The sequence below is a fragment of the Camelus ferus genome, chromosome 18 (assembly GCF_009834535.1).
Source record: "Camelus ferus isolate YT-003-E chromosome 18, BCGSAC_Cfer_1.0, whole genome shotgun sequence".
Lineage (NCBI taxonomy): Eukaryota > Metazoa > Chordata > Mammalia > Artiodactyla > Camelidae > Camelus > Camelus ferus.
This window is the reverse complement of record NC_045713.1, coordinates 14,959,998-14,977,034: the sequence shown is the minus strand read 5'-3', so window position 1 is coordinate 14,977,034 and position 17,037 is coordinate 14,959,998. Positions and strand designations below refer to the sequence as shown.

At 49.1% G+C, this 17,037-nt stretch overlaps 1 protein-coding gene across 4 annotated transcripts in view; it reads left to right on the top strand.

The window, feature by feature from the left end:
• NLRC3 (NLR family CARD domain containing 3) overlaps positions 1 to 17,037 on the top strand; it is a 35,531-nt gene that overhangs the window by 8,963 nt on the left and 9,531 nt on the right. For 3 of the 4 annotated variants that reach the window (XR_004312836.1, XR_004312837.1, XM_032461075.1), the window contains exons 2-12: positions 5,348 to 5,440; positions 6,347 to 6,408; positions 6,674 to 6,875; positions 7,010 to 8,759; positions 9,753 to 9,839; positions 12,524 to 12,607; positions 13,051 to 13,134; positions 14,468 to 14,551; positions 15,375 to 15,458; positions 16,003 to 16,086; positions 16,751 to 16,834. Coding sequence is in view for 2 of the 4 variants with exons in the window: in XM_032461075.1 (XP_032316966.1) it covers positions 6,698 to 6,875; positions 7,010 to 8,759; positions 9,753 to 9,839; positions 12,524 to 12,607; positions 13,051 to 13,134; positions 14,468 to 14,551; positions 15,375 to 15,458; positions 16,003 to 16,086; positions 16,751 to 16,834 (2,519 nt within the window). In the remaining 2 variants the exon portion in view is untranslated. The remainder of the gene's footprint in view (positions 1 to 5,347; positions 5,441 to 6,346; positions 6,409 to 6,673; positions 6,876 to 7,009; positions 8,760 to 9,752; positions 9,840 to 12,523; positions 12,608 to 13,050; positions 13,135 to 14,467; positions 14,552 to 15,374; positions 15,459 to 16,002; positions 16,087 to 16,750; positions 16,835 to 17,037) is intronic. The other variant, XM_014554574.2, reaches the window with a different exon arrangement.

Here is a 17,037-nt window from a genome sequence, read left to right as displayed (position 1 = left end):
TCAACACACAAAACTCAACTTCATTTCTATACATGAACAATGAACAACCTGAAAAGGAAACCACAAAAACAATTCCAATCACAACAGCATCAAAAAGAATAAAATGCTTAGGAACTAACTTAACCAAGGAGGTAAAAGAGCTGTATGAGGAAGACTACAAAACACTGCTGAATTAAAGAAGACATAAGTAAATGGAAACACATGCCATGTTCATGAACTTGAAGCAATATTTTTAAAATGTCAGTACTACCAAAAGTCATCTATCAATTCAATGCAATCCCCTTCAAAATTTCAATGACTTTTTTTTTCTTTGCAGAAATAGAAAAACCCAACTTAAAATTCACATGGAATTTCAAGGTACCCCCAAATAGCCGAAACAATCTTGAAAAAGAAGAGCAAAACTATAGGACCCACACTTCATAATTTCAAAACGTACCACAAAGTGACAGTAATCAAAACTGTGTGGTATTAGTATAAAGACAGACAAGTACACCAATGGACTAGAATAGAGAACCCAGCAATAAACCCTCATGTCAGATGATTTTGACAAGGATGCTATGACCATTCAATGAGGAAAGCACAGTCTTTTCAACAAATGATGCTGTAAAAACTGGATATCCATATGCAAAAGAATGAAGTTAGATCCTTACCTAATACCATATACAAAAATTAACTCACAATGGATAAAGGACCTAAATGTAAGACCTAAACCAATAAACCTCTTAGAAGAAAACATAGGACAAAGCTTCACAACATGGGATTTGGCAGTGATTTTTTGGGTATGACACTGAAGGCACAGGTTAACAAAAGAAAAATTAGACAAACTGGACTTCATGAAAATTAAACAATTCTGTGCAGCAAAAGACATGATCCACAAAGTAAAAAAGGTAACCCACAGGATGAGAGAAAATATTTGCAAATCATATATCTGGTAAGGATTTAATATCCAGAATATGTAGAGAACTCGACAATAACAAAAACCCAAATAACCTGATTCAAAAATGAGCTAAGGATTTGAATAGCGATTTCTCCAAAGAATATATATGAATGGCCAATAAGCATATGAAATGAGACCCAGCATTGCTAGTCATTAGGGAAAGACAAATCAAGACCACAGTGAGACCCCACTGCGCACACATTAGGAGGGCTGCCATCAGAAAAACCAGAGAACAGCACATTCCAGCGAGAATGTGGAGAAACCGGAAACTTATATACTGTTGGTGGGACTGTAAAATGCTAAAGCTGCTTCGGAAAACAGTGTAGCAGCTCCTCAAAAAATTAAAAATAGAGTTACCATATATCTGGGTATGTACCCTAAAGAATTGCAAGCAAGGTCTTGAAGAGAGATTTGTGCACCCATGTTAAAGAGCATTATTCGCAAAAGCTGAAACATAAAAGCAACTCAAGTATTCATTGACAGGTGAATAGATAAGCAAAATGTGGTATATAATTCAACGGGATTTGACTCAGCCATAAAAGGGAATGAAATTCTGACACATGTTGTAACATGGGTGAACCTGGAAAACACGATGCTCAGTGAAAGAGGCCAGATGCAAAAGGACAAATACTGCATGCGTCCACTTACATGAGGTCCCTAGAGTCATCAAAATCATAAAGACAGAAAGTAGAATGGTGGTTGCCTGGGGCTGGGGGAGGGGAGAATGGGGAGCTGTTTAATGAGTATAGAGTTTGAGTTTTATAAGATAAAAACAGTTACAGGGATAATGGTGGTGATGGTTGCACAACGGTGTGAATGTATTTAATACCACTGACCTAAGCACTTAAAAATAGCTCAGATGGTAATCGTGTTGTGTGTATTTTACCAAAGTGAAAAAACAAATACATTGTAGATCACTTATATGAAATTCTAGAAAAGGCAAAACTAATCTATAGTGAAAAAAAGACGGATGGCTTAGGGCCAGGGGGGTGTGGTTGGGATGGACAGCAGAGGGGCATGAGGGAACATTTTTTTGGAGAAAGAAATGATCAGTGTCTTGACTGCAGTAGATGTTACCTAGATGTATACATTTGTCAGAATCCACATAACTCTGCACCTGAAATGGTCCGTTTTATTGTGTATAGATTATGCCTTTAAAAACTGATTAAAACTTTTATACCATTAAGAGACAAAAAAAATACACTGTGGACATTTCCGGTTTGACCTTGCTATTTTTTTACGGCCACATAGTTCTCCACTGTGTAACTGATAATTTTACCAATCCTCTTTGGATAGAAATTTCATTTTTTCCCCTTCAGTTTCTCACTGCTGTAAACCACATTTCAGGACCATTCTTATAAGCACATATTTGTGCACTTGTCCAATTATTAGGATAAATTCCCAGAAGTGGAACTTCTGGATCAAAGATATTTAATGGCAATAAATAATGACAAATTAATTAGGGTCCAGAATCACACTGATTTACCCTCCTACCAACCATATATTAAGATTCCTTCCACCCCCACCTTCTCACCAATGCAGCCTGTTATGTCACCGTGATCTTTGCCAATTACACAGATGACAAATGATAGCTCACTGCTTAGTTTTTTTCTTGTCCGTTAGTGAGATTGAGCATCTTTTCAGTATCTTGGTCACTTGCATTTCCATGCATTGTCTGTGTTCTTTTTCTATTCCTATCTGTGTTCATGATCCTATTTGGTTACTTATTGCCTTCTTATTGATTTTAAGAGTTCTTTATATATTGAAAATAGTAATAGTCTTTCATATATGTTGCAATGTTGACTCTAGGCTTGAAGTTTTCTTTCAGTTTTACTTATGGCATCTATTATTTTATTTAGAATTATTAAATTAAGACAAATCTGTCAATCTTCCCTTTTATGACTCCTGGATTTTATGCCTTGTGTAAAAAAAAATGCCCCTTACCCAAAGAATATTTTAAAGTATTCTCTCATATTTCTCATTAAGATTTTATGGTTTTGTATTTAAACTGGTTAATCTGAACTGAAGTTAAATTTCGTGTTTAATGTGAAGTATAGTTCAAAACAAATTTTTTTCCATAGGCTAGCCAATTGCCCCAACACCATTTCCACTGACCTGAAATATTATTTTTGTCATATTACCAAACTCCTTCATACGTAAATAATATAAATATATGTTTGTTCCTGGACTCTATATTCTCTATTATATATACTTGATATTAATGGAAGACAATATTCAAGAATGTAAGCTTGGTTCGATGTTAGAAAATCTGTTAGTGTAGCTCACAGGTCAAAGGAGAGATCTGCTAGACATCAGTCATGTCACTCCCTCCAGTGGCTTCCCACCGCACTCAGACCCACCCCAGCTCCTCTGGACCGTGACAGGTCTCAAGCGCCCTCTGCCCCCGTCTCCTAAGCCCTTGTGTGAGCCGCTCGCTGATCACTGTGCCCCAGCAGCTCTGACCTTTCTCTGCTCCTCTAACACGCAAGGTATATTTGCACTTGCTGTTCCTGGAGCTCTTTGCATGACTGCCTCTTTCTCACTGTTCACATCTCTGCCTTCTCAGAGGCCTTCCTTGGCCACCAGACTAAAACCATCGCCTCCCCCAGGACCCAGACCCTCTCCATCACTCCCTGTTTATGTCACTCACGGCACTAATCGCCATCAGAATGGCCTTACTGATTCACTTGTTTTCTTCACTACTGTCATTGTCCCCTACCCCCACCACACTCACAGGTTAAAGACTTCGTCTAACTGTTCACCTTTACGCCCCCAGTGCCTGCAGAACACAAAAGGCCCTCAATAAATACCTGCCAGCTGGACGAACGATTGCAAGTAAATCATGTGATTATACCATATTGCTAAAAAGCCATTGGCTAATTTAACAGTCATGCCTAAAATTTTTTTTCAATGTGTAAACATACCTTAAGAGGCAGGAGTGTTTCAGTGAAGCCTTGGTTTCTGTCCCAACTCAACTGCTTCCCAGTCGTGTAGCCTTGGGAAAGTCATTTAACCACTCTGAGCCTCAGTGTCTTCTTCTATAAAATGGGAGAAATGATGGTAATGGTAATACTTCATATTAAACACAAAATTTAACTTCAGTTTGGCTTAACCAGTTTAAGTACAAAACCCATAAAAGCACAATGAGAAATACAAGCAAATATTAAAAAAATATTCTTTGGGTAAGGGGGATCTTTTTACTGTTACCACCTGGTTGTTACAAGATGTAAAAGACGTCCAGAGCACAGTGAGCCTTCCATAAGCATCACATAATGTTACCTGAGCGGCAAGGAGAAATGAGGAATTGAAGGAATCTTTCCCAAGAGGAGAAGAGAACCAATTAGAAACCTGTCACTAACATCAGGTCTAACAGTTTGGGCTAGAACCGCTCCTGGGAGAGTCAGGAGTGAGACAAGGATGTCTGCTAGAACTGCGGTCCTTCCACATTGCTGGGCCACGCAGAGAAGTTGCTCAAAGTATGAGTTATACTTTTAGGGGGAAGGGTATAGCTCATGCTCAGCACCCACGAGGCCCCAGGTTCAATCCCCAGTGCCTCCTCCAAGCGGAATTCAAGGAAGAAACCTAATTACCTCCCCCTCAGCAAACAAGAGTTACACTTTTAGAGAAGAGATGAAATTATTTGTATTGCAGTAACTCAAAAGCCTGAAAAGAGTTAACTAAAAAATGATGAGAATTAATACGAATACTTAACAAGATAAAATACACAAAAATTGTCTTCTTTGACACCAACAAAATTCATGAGAACAAGAAAGGCTATTTAAAAATACCTAGACACAAGAAATGGGCAAGATCTAGATGAGTTAAAAACAGTTTTAGCAAAGAATCTACAGGAAAACCTCAATAATACCGCCATTAATCTGTGTACAATGACGTGACTTCAGTCAAAATCCCATCTGTTTTTTTCCTCTTGGTTTTGACACTTAGAAAAATGCAAGAGTGAGAACAGCCAGAAGGGTTCTGAGGAACTGTATGGATTGTGGCCTTGCCCTGGCCTATTTCTGATTAGTTCCCAGGTTAGTTCAGCTGGGTTGGACACTGTTGACCTCAAATTCGTTGCACTAACTTCAATATCACCATGAACTGAATGGTTGGAAAATGCTACTTTATTTGTTTCCAAGAAAATGCTACTTTACTTGTTTCCAAGAATCTTTTAGTATTCTCCAGGTAGAAAGCTTCATCCTCAGTTAAAATCCCCCGGAAGCCCAATTCAAAGCCAAGTTCGGGGAGTGTGCTGGATCCTTGGGGCTGGACCCCACTTAAGTGACTCATATTGGGACCCAGAGAGCTGCAGGGCTGGAGGGTGTGGGCCAACCCATTTCAGTGAGCCGCTGTCATCTGAAGCACCAGGCGTGACCTCTGCCCAGCCCCAAATCCTGTTTTCTCTCCTAGACCCGTGGACGAGGGATGGCTAATCTCTGCCCTCTGAGTTCCTGGGGCCCCGCTGGAGGGGCTGCCGTGGGCTAGACGTCCTGTTCGCTGCAGGTGAGGAGGGGGCTGGGGGCGGGCTCAGGGTCCTCCAGTGTCCACCTTAGCTAAGGGAGGGACACATAGGGAGGACAGCCTTAGCAACAGAGTCCACTCCAGTCCCTGGAGAGGACAAGGAGCAGGTGGGACTGGGCACGGCTTTGCATCTCGGCACTTCGCATCAGCGTCCTAGAAACACAGTAAGAAGAGGGGCTGTGTCACTGTTCTGAGAACCAGCTTTCCCCTCTCTTCTGGCTCCTCCTCCTTTCTTTTTTCTAGGGGAAGGTATTAGATTTGTTTGTTTGTTTGTTTGCTTGTTTGTTTGTTTATTTATCTATCTATTTATTTATTTTTTCAGTGAAGGCACTGGGGATTGAACCCAGGACCTCGTGCATGCTAAGCATGCACTCTACCACTTGAGCTGTACCCTTCCTTCTCTTTTTCCTTCTTAAGTTAACAGACTTTAGTTTTTGAGCATTTTTAGGTTTATAGGAAAACTGAATGGGAAGTCCAGAGATTTCCCTATCCCCTCAGCCGGCCTACCTGCATCTGCCCCCCACTAAGGGGGCACATTTGTTACAATCATAAACCCACACTGACACATCACTATCACCCAGGGTCAGAGTTGACATTAGGGTCACCCTTGGTGCTGCACATTCTGTGGGTTTGGACCAATGTACAATGACATGAATCCAGCACTGCAGTATCACACAGAGTGGTTTCAGTGCCCTAGAAATCCTCTGTGCTCTGCCAGTTCATCACTCCCTCCTCGCCCAAGACCCCAAGCAACCACTGATCCTCTTACTGTCTCCATAATTTTGCCTTTTCCAGAATGCCATGGGGTTGGAATCACACCACATTCAGCCTTTCCAGACAGGCTTCTTTCACCCTTCCCTTCTCATGAGCAGATCTGTTCATTTCCAGGTTACAAATGAGGACACCACGGCACAGAGAGCTCAGGTGGCCTGTCCAGTGTCACACAGCCAGTAAGTGGCAGAGCTCAGATTTGAGCCTGGGGCCCCTGTTCTTATCAGCTGGCCTCCCGTACCTGAGCAGTGCTCCTGGCAGCGGAGACTACTGTCACCATGCAGGAACAAACAGCCCTTTCAACCTCATCCCAGAGGCCAAACCAGGGGCCACCCGCAGTCTGGGGAAGGAGAAAGGGTGGGGCCCCATCCCTGCCCATCCCTTGAGGCTCACTCAGCTGGGTAGAGAGACAGCAGGCAGCAGGTTCAGGCCCTCTCTTCACAGCTCCCGGCGGCAACCCCAGACTCCATGAGGAAGCAGGAAGTGCAGACAGGCGGGGAGGTTGGCCAGGGCCATGGGGCCGGCTCCCCAGCTGAGCAGGTCAAAGCACTGGTGGACCTGCTGGCCGGCAAGGGTGGTCAGGGCTCCCAGGCCCCACAGCCCCCCAACAGGACACCAGAGTCCCCACTGAAGCCCCACGGCAATGGTAAATAGCCTGGAGTGGGGTCCCTGGGCCCTTTTCCCCTCTCCCTTTCCCCTTCCCCTTTCCCTCCCCCACCCCTTCCTCCCTTCCCCTCCCCCACTCTCCCCCAGCCCTCCCCTCTGGCCTCTGTTCTGCAGACTTAAGGATACAGAGGCACCGAGAGGCCCTGCTGAACAGGACAGGAGGTGGCCCAGAGCTGGGCAGCCCCTCACCCAGGCTGACCAGCCTACTGCTGGTGGAGGGCCTGACAGACCTGCAGCTGAGGGAACACGACTTCACGCAGGTGGAGGCCACACGTGGGGGCTGGTGCTCCAGCAGGACCATTACCCTGGACAGGCTCTTCCTGCCTCTGTCACGGGTGTCCATCCCGCCCCGCATCTCCATCACCATCGGGGTGGCTGGTGTGGGCAAGACCACCCTGGTGAGGAACTTCATCCACCTCTGGGCCCGGGGACAGGTGGGCAAGGACTTCTCGCTGGTGCTGCCTCTGACCTTCCGAGATCTCAACACCCATGAGAAGCTGTCTGCAGACAGACTCGTCCGCTCCGTCTTCCCGCACGCTGGGGAGACTGGCCTGGCATCAGCAGCCCTAACCAAAGTCCTCCTGGTCCTGGATGGTCTGGATGAGTGTAAGACGCCCCTGGACTTCTCCAATACTGTGGCCTGCACAGACCCCAGGAAGGAAATCCAGGTGGACCACCTGATCACCAACATCATCCGGGGCAACCTCTTCCCGGAAGTATCCGTCTGGGTCACCTCCCGCCCCAGTGCAGCCGGCCAGATCCCGGGCGGCCTGGTGGACCGGATGACTGAGATCCGGGGCTTTAACAAGGAGGAGATCAAGATGTGCCTGGAGCAGATGTTCCCCGAGGACCCAGTCCTCTCGGGCTGGGTGCTGAGCCAGGTGCAGGCGGACAGGGCCCTGTACCTGATGTGCACTGTCCCAGCCTTCTGCCGTCTGGCGGGGTTGGCGCTGGGCCACCTGCACCGCAGCAGGTTGGGGCTGCCAGATGCGGAGCTGTGGCCTCCGAGGACCCTGTGTGAGCTCTACTCTTGGTACTTCAGGATGGCCCTCGGCGGGGAGGTGCAGGAGAAGGGCAAGGCGAGCCCCCGCATCGAGCAGCTGGCCCAGGGCGGCCGCAAAGTGGTTGGCACGCTAGGCCGACTGGCCTTCCACGGGCTGGTCAGGAAGAAGTACGTGTTCTACGAGCCAGACCTGAAGGTTTTCGGCGTGGACCTCGCCCTGCTGCAGACCGCCCTGTGCGGCTGCCTCCTGCAGCGGGAGGAGACCCTGGCCTCCTCAGTGACCTACTACTTCACGCACCTGTCCCTGCAGGAGTTCGTGGCGGCCGCGTACTACTACAGCGCGTCCAGGAGGGCCATCTTTGACCTCTTCACTGAGGGGGGCATGTCCTGGCCCCGGCTTGGCTTCCTCACGCACTTCAGGAGCGCTGCCCAGCGGGCCATGCAGGTCGAGGACGGGCGGCTCGATGTGTTCCTGCGCTTCCTCTCAGGCCTCTTGTCTCCGAGGGTCAACGCCCTGCTGGCTGGCTCCCTGTTGACCCAAGGCGAGCACCAGGGCTACCGGGCCCAGGTGGCTGAGCTCCTGCAGGGCTGCCTGCGCTCCGACGGGGCAGTCTGCGCCCGGGCGGTCAACGTCCTGCACTGCCTGCACGAGCTGCAGCACACGGAACTGACCCGCAGCGTGGAGGAGGCCGTGGAGAGCGGGGCCCTGGCCAGGCTGACCAGCCCCCCGCACTGCGCTGCCCTGGCCTACCTCCTGCAGATGTCTGATGTCCGTGCCCAGGAGGCCAGCTTGCCTCTGTGCCTCAGCCAGGGTGTCCTCCAGAGCCTGCTGCCCCAGCTACTCCACTGCCGGAGCCTGAGGTGGGTGCGGGGTGGGGCCACTCAGGGCAGGTGTGGGCAGAGGAGAGAGCTTGGACCTGGAAGTCTCCTCCTGGAAGCCAGGTCCCGCTGTGTCCATGTCCTGTGGCAGCCATAACAAAGGACCATGATCTAGATGGCATAAAACCACATAAACTTATCCCCTTCTGGAGGCCAGAGTCCAAAACCAGGTGTCAGCAGGGCTGTGGTCCCTCTGAAGGCTGCAGGGGGGGATCCCTGGCTCCTTCCTGGCCTCTCTAGCTTTGGGGGTTTGCAGCATTCCTTGGCTTGTAGACGCATCACTCCAGTGGGCATCGCTGCCTGTGTGGTCACATGGCCACCTTCACGCAGAGCTTTCCTGTCCTGTGAGGACACCAGTCATACTGGATTACAGGCCCACCCCCTCCAGTATGACCTCGTCTTAACTAATTACTCTGCAGTGACTCTATTTCCAAATCTCATTCTTGAGGCACTAGGGAGTTACAACTCCACCTTATCTTGTGGGAGGACACAGTTCGACCTAAACACCCTGTGAAGCATCCCAGTGCTAACAGAGGCCACACCCACTCACTCCACCCTCCGCCCATTATCCTTGGCCACTCTCCGGACCTTAGTGGGCAGGGGGTTGTAGGGCCAGGGCCACTCCAGACCTCAGAGTAGTATCATCCACATCCTCAGAAAAAAGAGAACTAGCAACTGATGTTCTGCAGACACATGGTGTGCAGGCAGGGCTTCTGGAAGACTCCCCTCCAGGTAGGAAGTCCAGGGCTCAGACCACTGAGTGCCCCCAGGTCACCCTCATAGGAAACCTACGAGCATGTGGGTGTGCTGGCCCAGATCTCTAGGCCTCACGGTGGGGGCTCACTGGGATGGAGAGGAGGGCGAGGGAGAGGATCCCAGCCTGAGTGTATGAGCTTAGGGCCCCCTCCACTGCCCTGATGCCAGCCCTTTGCCCACGGTGGTGCTACCACTCACTATCACCGTTCCTCCGAACAGGCTGGACACCAACCAGTTCAAGGACCCTGTGATGGAGCTGCTGGGCAGCGTGCTGAGTGGGAAGGACTGTCGCATTCAAAGGATCAGGTAACACCGAGCCAGGAGACCCCACCTGGGGTGCCCACCTGTCTCTTGGGGCTCTGGGCTCCTTTCACATCCTCCTCTCTGCTCAAATGGTGCTTTCAAGGAGAGGTGCTTTGAGGTGTGTGGCTCAGGATACAGGCTGCTTGTTTCTACCCATTCCAGAAAGTTTCAGAGGCTCAGGTACCTCATCTGTAGGAAAAGGGAAAGGATGTGGTGAGGGTCAGACGCTACCGCAGACGTAGAATCATTTCTCCAAACACCAGGCCTGATTTACTCTAAGCTCCTCTCAAAGTTTGCCTTCAAACAGTATTCTGGGCATGGGATTGCATCTTTAAATAAAATCCAAAATGTTTTAATTCAATAAATTAATTTTCATTAATTAAAAAAAATTTAATGTAAACATTGCATGTTTGATGTTGTAATTAGATGCAGGTTGATGTGCTGACTGCAGAATAGATCTATTTGCTTATGAAATCTCTCCTGTAACTAACACATCAGAGTCTGAGTAGCACCCTGATTTGTAGTTGAATAGATGTGATGACCTGCTGGTGGCTTTAGAAGAACTAGGGAGATGAGTTTGGAGAAAAGGGTACCCAGAGGGTAATTTCTCATCCTCACACCAGCCTCCAGCTTCTAAAATAATCTTTATTTGAGGAAATAAAAATACAGAATGAGTTAGGAATGAAAAGTATGTCACTGAGGATCGTGATTAGAGTGGTGAGCTCCGTATGACCTTGTCTAGACACCTGTGTGCAGGTAATTGGTGTGAGTTCAGGGGTCCCCATGACTACTCTCAGGTTCAGTGAACTCATGGAACCCAGAAAAGCCATTATATTCACAGTTATGGTTCATTACATTGAAAGGATACAGATTAAAATCTGCAAAGGGAAAAGGCCCATGGGGCAGGGTCCCAGAGACCAGCCCGAGCCTCCAGCCGTCCCCTCCCAGTGGAGTTGTGCAGACAGCACTGTCTGCACAGATGACGTGGACAACATGGAACATTCCGACCAGGGAAGCCCGCCCAAGCCTTGGTGCTCAGAGTTGTTACTGGGAGGTCAGTCATGAAGACACACCTGACCACCGCATGCTGACCTGAGTCTCCGGCCCCTCCTGAGGTCAAGCTGACACTGCATGACCCAGAGTCACACTGTGAGATAAACTACCCACCAAAGCCCAAGGCCCCCAGATACACAGACACATTCCTACCAGGTAGGGCATTCCAAGGGCGTAGAGGACACCTGTCAGGAGCAGGAGCCAAGGTTAAGCCTCTACTGCACTTGCCTCTTAGGGTTTTCATGAGTTAATTCAAGGAAAGTGCTCAGGACAGGACAGGCATAGAGGGAGCACCGTGTAAGGACCGGCTGTTCTTAGCAGGATTCTCTTGTCTTGTTAGCCAGAGACACAAACGCAATCCCATTAAAAAAAACATAATAATGACAACTTCTCACTATTAATATATTCTCCTTCATGGGATCCTTCAAAGAAATAGCTAACTTTCCATGTTTCGCTTAAAGGAGATTCCGAGAGAGTGCTCAGATTTCTCTATGAATAAAGCCAAAAACTTCTTCTCTGGCCCTGTGCTTTCTCACGCCTGTCTCTAGTTGGTCCTCTGTGCCACATCCCTGTTTGAAATGTCCAAGGCATCCTTCAGAAGACATATGTAGCTTACGAAATATTGCCTGTAAAATATTACAGAAGTCTTGGTGCTGGGGCACGGGGACAGAGGCTCCAGAACTTGAGAACATTTATATACAAGGTGGTCTGGATGAATGGTCTCCAAACTTTTTCTTAAGTAATAGAATGCCTTTTTAAAGACATATCTGGCAGAACCACAATAAGTAAGACAGACAAACAGGGGCGCTGCTGGGATTGAAAGGAGACGGGAGGGGACCCAGAGCCAGGCACTTTGTTCCCCCTCAGCTTCCTGGTGGCTCCAGAAGCTTTTCTGAAAACCTTGAAAAACCCCAGGGATTCTGTTTCCCAGGGGGCTGCCCCTCATTTTTAAGAACCTCAGCAGATACCACTTCTGAAACTGGGCACATGAAGCTATGCTAGGTTGATCCACCAGCATGTTCCTGGGATGCCCTTGCAAGGCGGACACAGATGTACACTTTGTGACTTTCAAGTTAGTTTTGTAATAACTCTAGCATCTTCCCTTTCTTGCATTAGAGGGAGGGCTAGGGCCAGGAGTGTGCTGGAGCTGTGAGTTCAGCTACCAGTTCATGAGAGCCTATTGTTAAATTTTCAGGAATTTTTACGAGCTGAGAGTACTTGAAATTGGCCATGGTGAGAGTATTCACACTGGAAATTAGCCATCGCTACAAATCAGGATTTTTGTATTTTGTTTTTCCCCAAAAGCTGATTTTCCAGCATATCACTGGCTGGGATCCAAGTGGAAGTCTTCAGTCATTGCCCATACTCTCTGCTGCACTGTTTGTGTAGAAGTGGTTGTGCTGGATTCTGGTCAAACTTCTCCCTGGGACCCTTTGTTAGCGTGAGGGTCTGTCTGCCCACTCTGGCCCTACTTTGCTCAACTCAGAGGCTTTCCTAGACCTGATCTCCACCTGTATCCAGGCCCTGATGATGCCACAGAGGCCGAGGGGTTTAGATCACAGGACTGGTGTTGCAGAAGAGGTGACGAGATTTGTAGACCTGCATTAACTACTCCTCTCTCTTTCTTTGGGCAGCTTGGGTGAGAACCAGATCAGTAACAAAGGGGCTAAAGCTCTGGCCAGATCCCTCCTCGTCAACAGAAGTCTGACCACTCTGGAGTAAGTAGGACCCTTCACCACTGGGACAGAGAGAGCTTGAGCCATCTTGTAAAGTCCCCGAGATCTTACTCTCCCCTGGGTGGGCTGGAAGGACAGCTGAGCAAGCAAAGTCTTGGCTCCTGCTCAGCTGTTGAGACTCACCCAGTGAAGCATCAGAATTTTGGTCTTGAACCTGGTGTTATCATCTCTTCACACCTGGCCCAAGCCCACTAATTATTCCATCAGATCCTGCTTTGCCTTTCTCCATCATACGGGGCCATCTTGGGAAACTCCTTCCTCATTCACTGAACTAAGGTTCTCTGCCCCAGTTCCACCAAACATGAAATCCTAAAGCCTGATGCATTCTTTCAAGAAGCATAGATTTAAAGGTCAGTGTAACTTCTGTTCCACCTTCCCTCCCTGGGAATTGGGTAAGAAAATGGTTCTCTCTCTTCCTCTGCCAGCCTCCGCAGTAACTCCATTGGACCTCAAGGGGCCAAGGCACTGGCAGATGCTCTGAAGATTAACCGCACTCTGTCCTCTCTGAGGTATGTGCCACTCGCTCTCTGTCTCTGTCTGTGTTCTGATGGCCCAGAAACCATCTTCTCAGGTGCCACCCATGGACTGGGCAATAATTCAAAATGGCAGCATGAGATACTGGGTCCCACCCAGTGGATACCAGGGGATCTTGTATCCTAAGCAAGTTTGCAAGCTCAGCTCTTCCTTGGCCATTGTGCCCTCAGATTTATGGCCTCAGCAGGGGATAGAGGAGAAGAGGTGGAGGTATGTAGAGGTTTGAAGGGAAGAATAATCTGTGAGGAAAACTTCCTGTCCTCCATTGAGGGGGAAATCCCAAAGGCCAAGGTGTCAGAATGGTCCCCTGAGGTGTTTTCCAAGACACTGAAATCCAGTCTTCCAGGTGGTTCCCATGGTTTGGTGTGGCTTGCTGTGCTCCTTGTGGGAGACAGTGGTTGTATCCATCCTTAGTTGAGTGTGTATTTAGTTGAGTGTCATTTTGTTTTGCTCATTTATTTTTATTGAGGTGAAATTCAAATAAAATTCACCATTTTAAAGTGTATGTGGTTCAATGGCATTTAGTATGTTCACAGTTGTGCAACCATCACCTCTACCTAGTTCCAAAATATTTACATCACCCGAAAAGGAGACCCTCTACCCCTCAGCAATCACCCCCCATTCTCCCCTCCCCTCAGCCCCTGGCAGCCACCAATCCACTTTCTGTCAGGATGTTTTCCTATTCGGCAGATTTCATATAAATGGAATCAAACAGTAAGACTTTATTTGTCTATCTTCCTTTACTTAGTATAGTGTTTTCAAGGTTCATCTGCATTGTAGCGTGTGTATTTCATTCCATTTTATGGCTGAATAATACTCCATTAGATGGACAGACCAAAGCTGTTTATCCATTCATCAGTTGTTTCCACCTTTTGGCTATTGTTCCGTACACATCTGTGTACACATATTTGAGCAACTTTTTTCAGTTCTTCTGGGTAGACACCTAGGATTTTCTAGGTCACATGGTCACCCTATGTGTAACCTTCTGAGGAACTGCCAGACTGTCTTCCTCAGAGGCCATGTCATTTGACATTCCCACCAGCAGTGGGTGAGGGTTCCAATTTCTCCACGTCCTCACCAACACTTGGGTGCCGTGGCTTTTAGCTGTAATTAGGACTATGGATGACCTTATCATTGTGGTCCAGATACCATGAGCACCGGTCCCCAGTCTGCAGGCAAGTGCTTAGAGACCCATAGGAAAAGCCAAGGCCAGCGTAGCAGTGGGGAGGGCCAGTTGTTCCCCGATTCTCATGTGGTGGGCACCCTCCTGTGCTCTGTCAGTGATGCACTCCTTCCCCGCCTCTACAGCCTCCAGAGCAACATGATCAGGGACGACGGTGCAAGGTTCATGGCAGAGGCCTTGGCCGCCAACCGGACCCTCTCCGTGCTGCAGTGAGTGGGCGTGCCAGCTGGCAGAGAATGTTTTCTCTTCTCTCTTCTCCTCCTCCGAGGGCCTCTCTGTTTTCTGTAAGGGAGGGATGGATGGGACAAGGCCCTGAAGCCTTCTGGTTCATCGGGATGGCCCCTGGAAAACCTGGCCCCTGGGTATCCACTGTGTTGGGGAAATTTTAAAAAATAAAGCCTCCTGCCAACCCAAAAGATCCTCTCCAGAAATGTAGGAAAGTAGGAAACAGCTGAATTATTGGAGTAAGCATTCAGCTAGCCTGCAGTGAGCATCAGAGGAAATCTGCCAACAAGATGGCAAAGATAGAAAGGAATCTCACCCTTTCCTGCAGCCAAGCAGATATAGCTCATTACACATGCATCTTCAGGAAAAACCACAGCTTGTCCTCACGTAAGAGGTCTGGACAACACCGTTAGTCGCGCAGAGTTTATCCCAGATTTGCCTGTTGTTTTGGGTAGCCATCTGGATTGCTGCATTCTAAGGAAAATGAAAACTTCCGTCAGTATGACAAGCAGTCACTTACAGCCTGCAGCAGGTACTACCTTCCTCAGTGTGTCTGCCCGTCACTGTTTTCTGGCCCCTGAGAGGGGAGGGCCCAGCTGCCCTTGCCTTTTACTCTTCACATAGTAACATCAATCTATAGGCAATACTTTGGCAACAATCTGCAGACCTTTCCTGGAGACCCCTCCCCACAAGCTGCAATTAATGGAGATGACAGTTGAGTAGTCTCTGGCCTCTCACCTTGAACCAGACTGTCCTTGGCCTGGGAATGGCCGTGGCCAGCTTTACTGAAGGACCTCTCTCCTACAGCCTGCAGAAGAACACCATTGGGCCAGTGGGAACCCGGCGGATGGCAGATGCCCTGAAGCAGAACAGGAGTCTGAAGGAGCTCATGTGAGAAATGCAGAAGGGCCAAATTGGTATCCTCCATGCCTGGCACAATGCCCAGCCCATTATGAATATCTGTGAACATGGGGATGGATGGATGGATGGATGAGTGGATGGGTGAGTGAGTAGATGGATGAATGAATGTGTGGGTAACAAGACAGCTGGTTTTGGATTCCAAAGCACTGGTCCAGGAGAATGGAGATATAGAGTCCCAGGAATGAGTGAGCCCCAAGTGTCACAGGCTCACATTTACTGCCTTCTCAGCTGGCAGAAGAAAATAGCATTTCCTGGTCACCTTCAGATAAAGTATCATAAATACGTCTCACTAAAGGGTTGGCCCTGGCCCCTGCCCCCTGCCAGGGAGTCAAGCAGGACTTTGCTGCCTTGATCTCTTACAGAGACTCCCTGCCAGACAGCCTCAGACAGAAGAAACTGTGCACCGGGCACCCTTGAAACAACAGAGGCAGCGGTTCCCTGGAGGGCTTCCCAGGACTCTGACCCCCTGGCCTCGTCCTGCCAGGCTGCTCCACCCATGTCCCATCTCTTGCAGGTTCTCCAGTAACAGCATTGGTGATGGAGGTGCCAAGGCCCTGGCGGAGGCCCTGAAGGTGAACCAGGGCCTGGAGAGCCTGGAGTGAGTCTGCCTCTAACCACCTTCCAGGGTTGCTGTGGGCAGAGGGTGACTCCCCACCTGGGTTCCCCACCCAGCCGGTGGACGGGTCCTGGAGGAGGTCTGTAAGTCAGGACTGCTTCCCTGTTAGAACCCAAACCAACCACAGATGCTGGGCATATGGTGATCTTAAGGGTCTCTCCCTCCAGCGCACCCACCAGCTCCCTTTCCCTGGACAGTCGGGGTCGGTGTTGGTTCTGGAGTTTTCAGAGTGACAAGCACCGAGTGCCCTTTGGGATCTGGCACAGGTGGCTGCAGATGGGGTTGGCTCCAGGGCCTTGGTGGGGAGTGGGGAGCTCAGTGCTGCCCCCACAATGGGAGACTCTGCTGTGTCCCTTTCTCTAGGGGCTGCAGACACACATCCCCCTCAGAAGCTGTGTGGAGCCACCCAAATCAAGGCAGAGTCTAAACCTTGGTGCTGGTTGTGCTAGATAGACTCCCTGGTCCCGACCTAGCAGGGGCTGGAGTTGCAGGGGACCGGAGAGGTATCAGAGATGAGAGGAGCAGTAGGGCGGCGGACACAGAGCTCCCCTGAATCCCTGTTGAACTCAGTGCCTGCAGTCCCAGGCTGGGCTCGCTCCAGGTCCCAAGACACCCACGCCAAGTGTGCCCTGTCCTCTGTCTGCAGCCTGCAGAGCAATTCCATCAGTGACTCGGGAGTGGCGGCGCTGATGGGGGCCCTCTGCGCCAACCAGACCCTCCTCAGCCTCAAGTAAGTCCCTGCTTCCCTCTCCATCCACGGACATTCCTTTGGCCAGGGAGCCTGAAGGGATGCTGGGACTTGGAAGGAAAGGCTGGTGCTGAGAAGCCCACACATCCCCCGCGGACTTGTTGGGGGAAGACCTATGGTTGGCAGCTCGGCCCTGGAGCCTGGCATCCTGCACTCTTCCTGCTGGCAGGCGAGGCAGGGGGTGG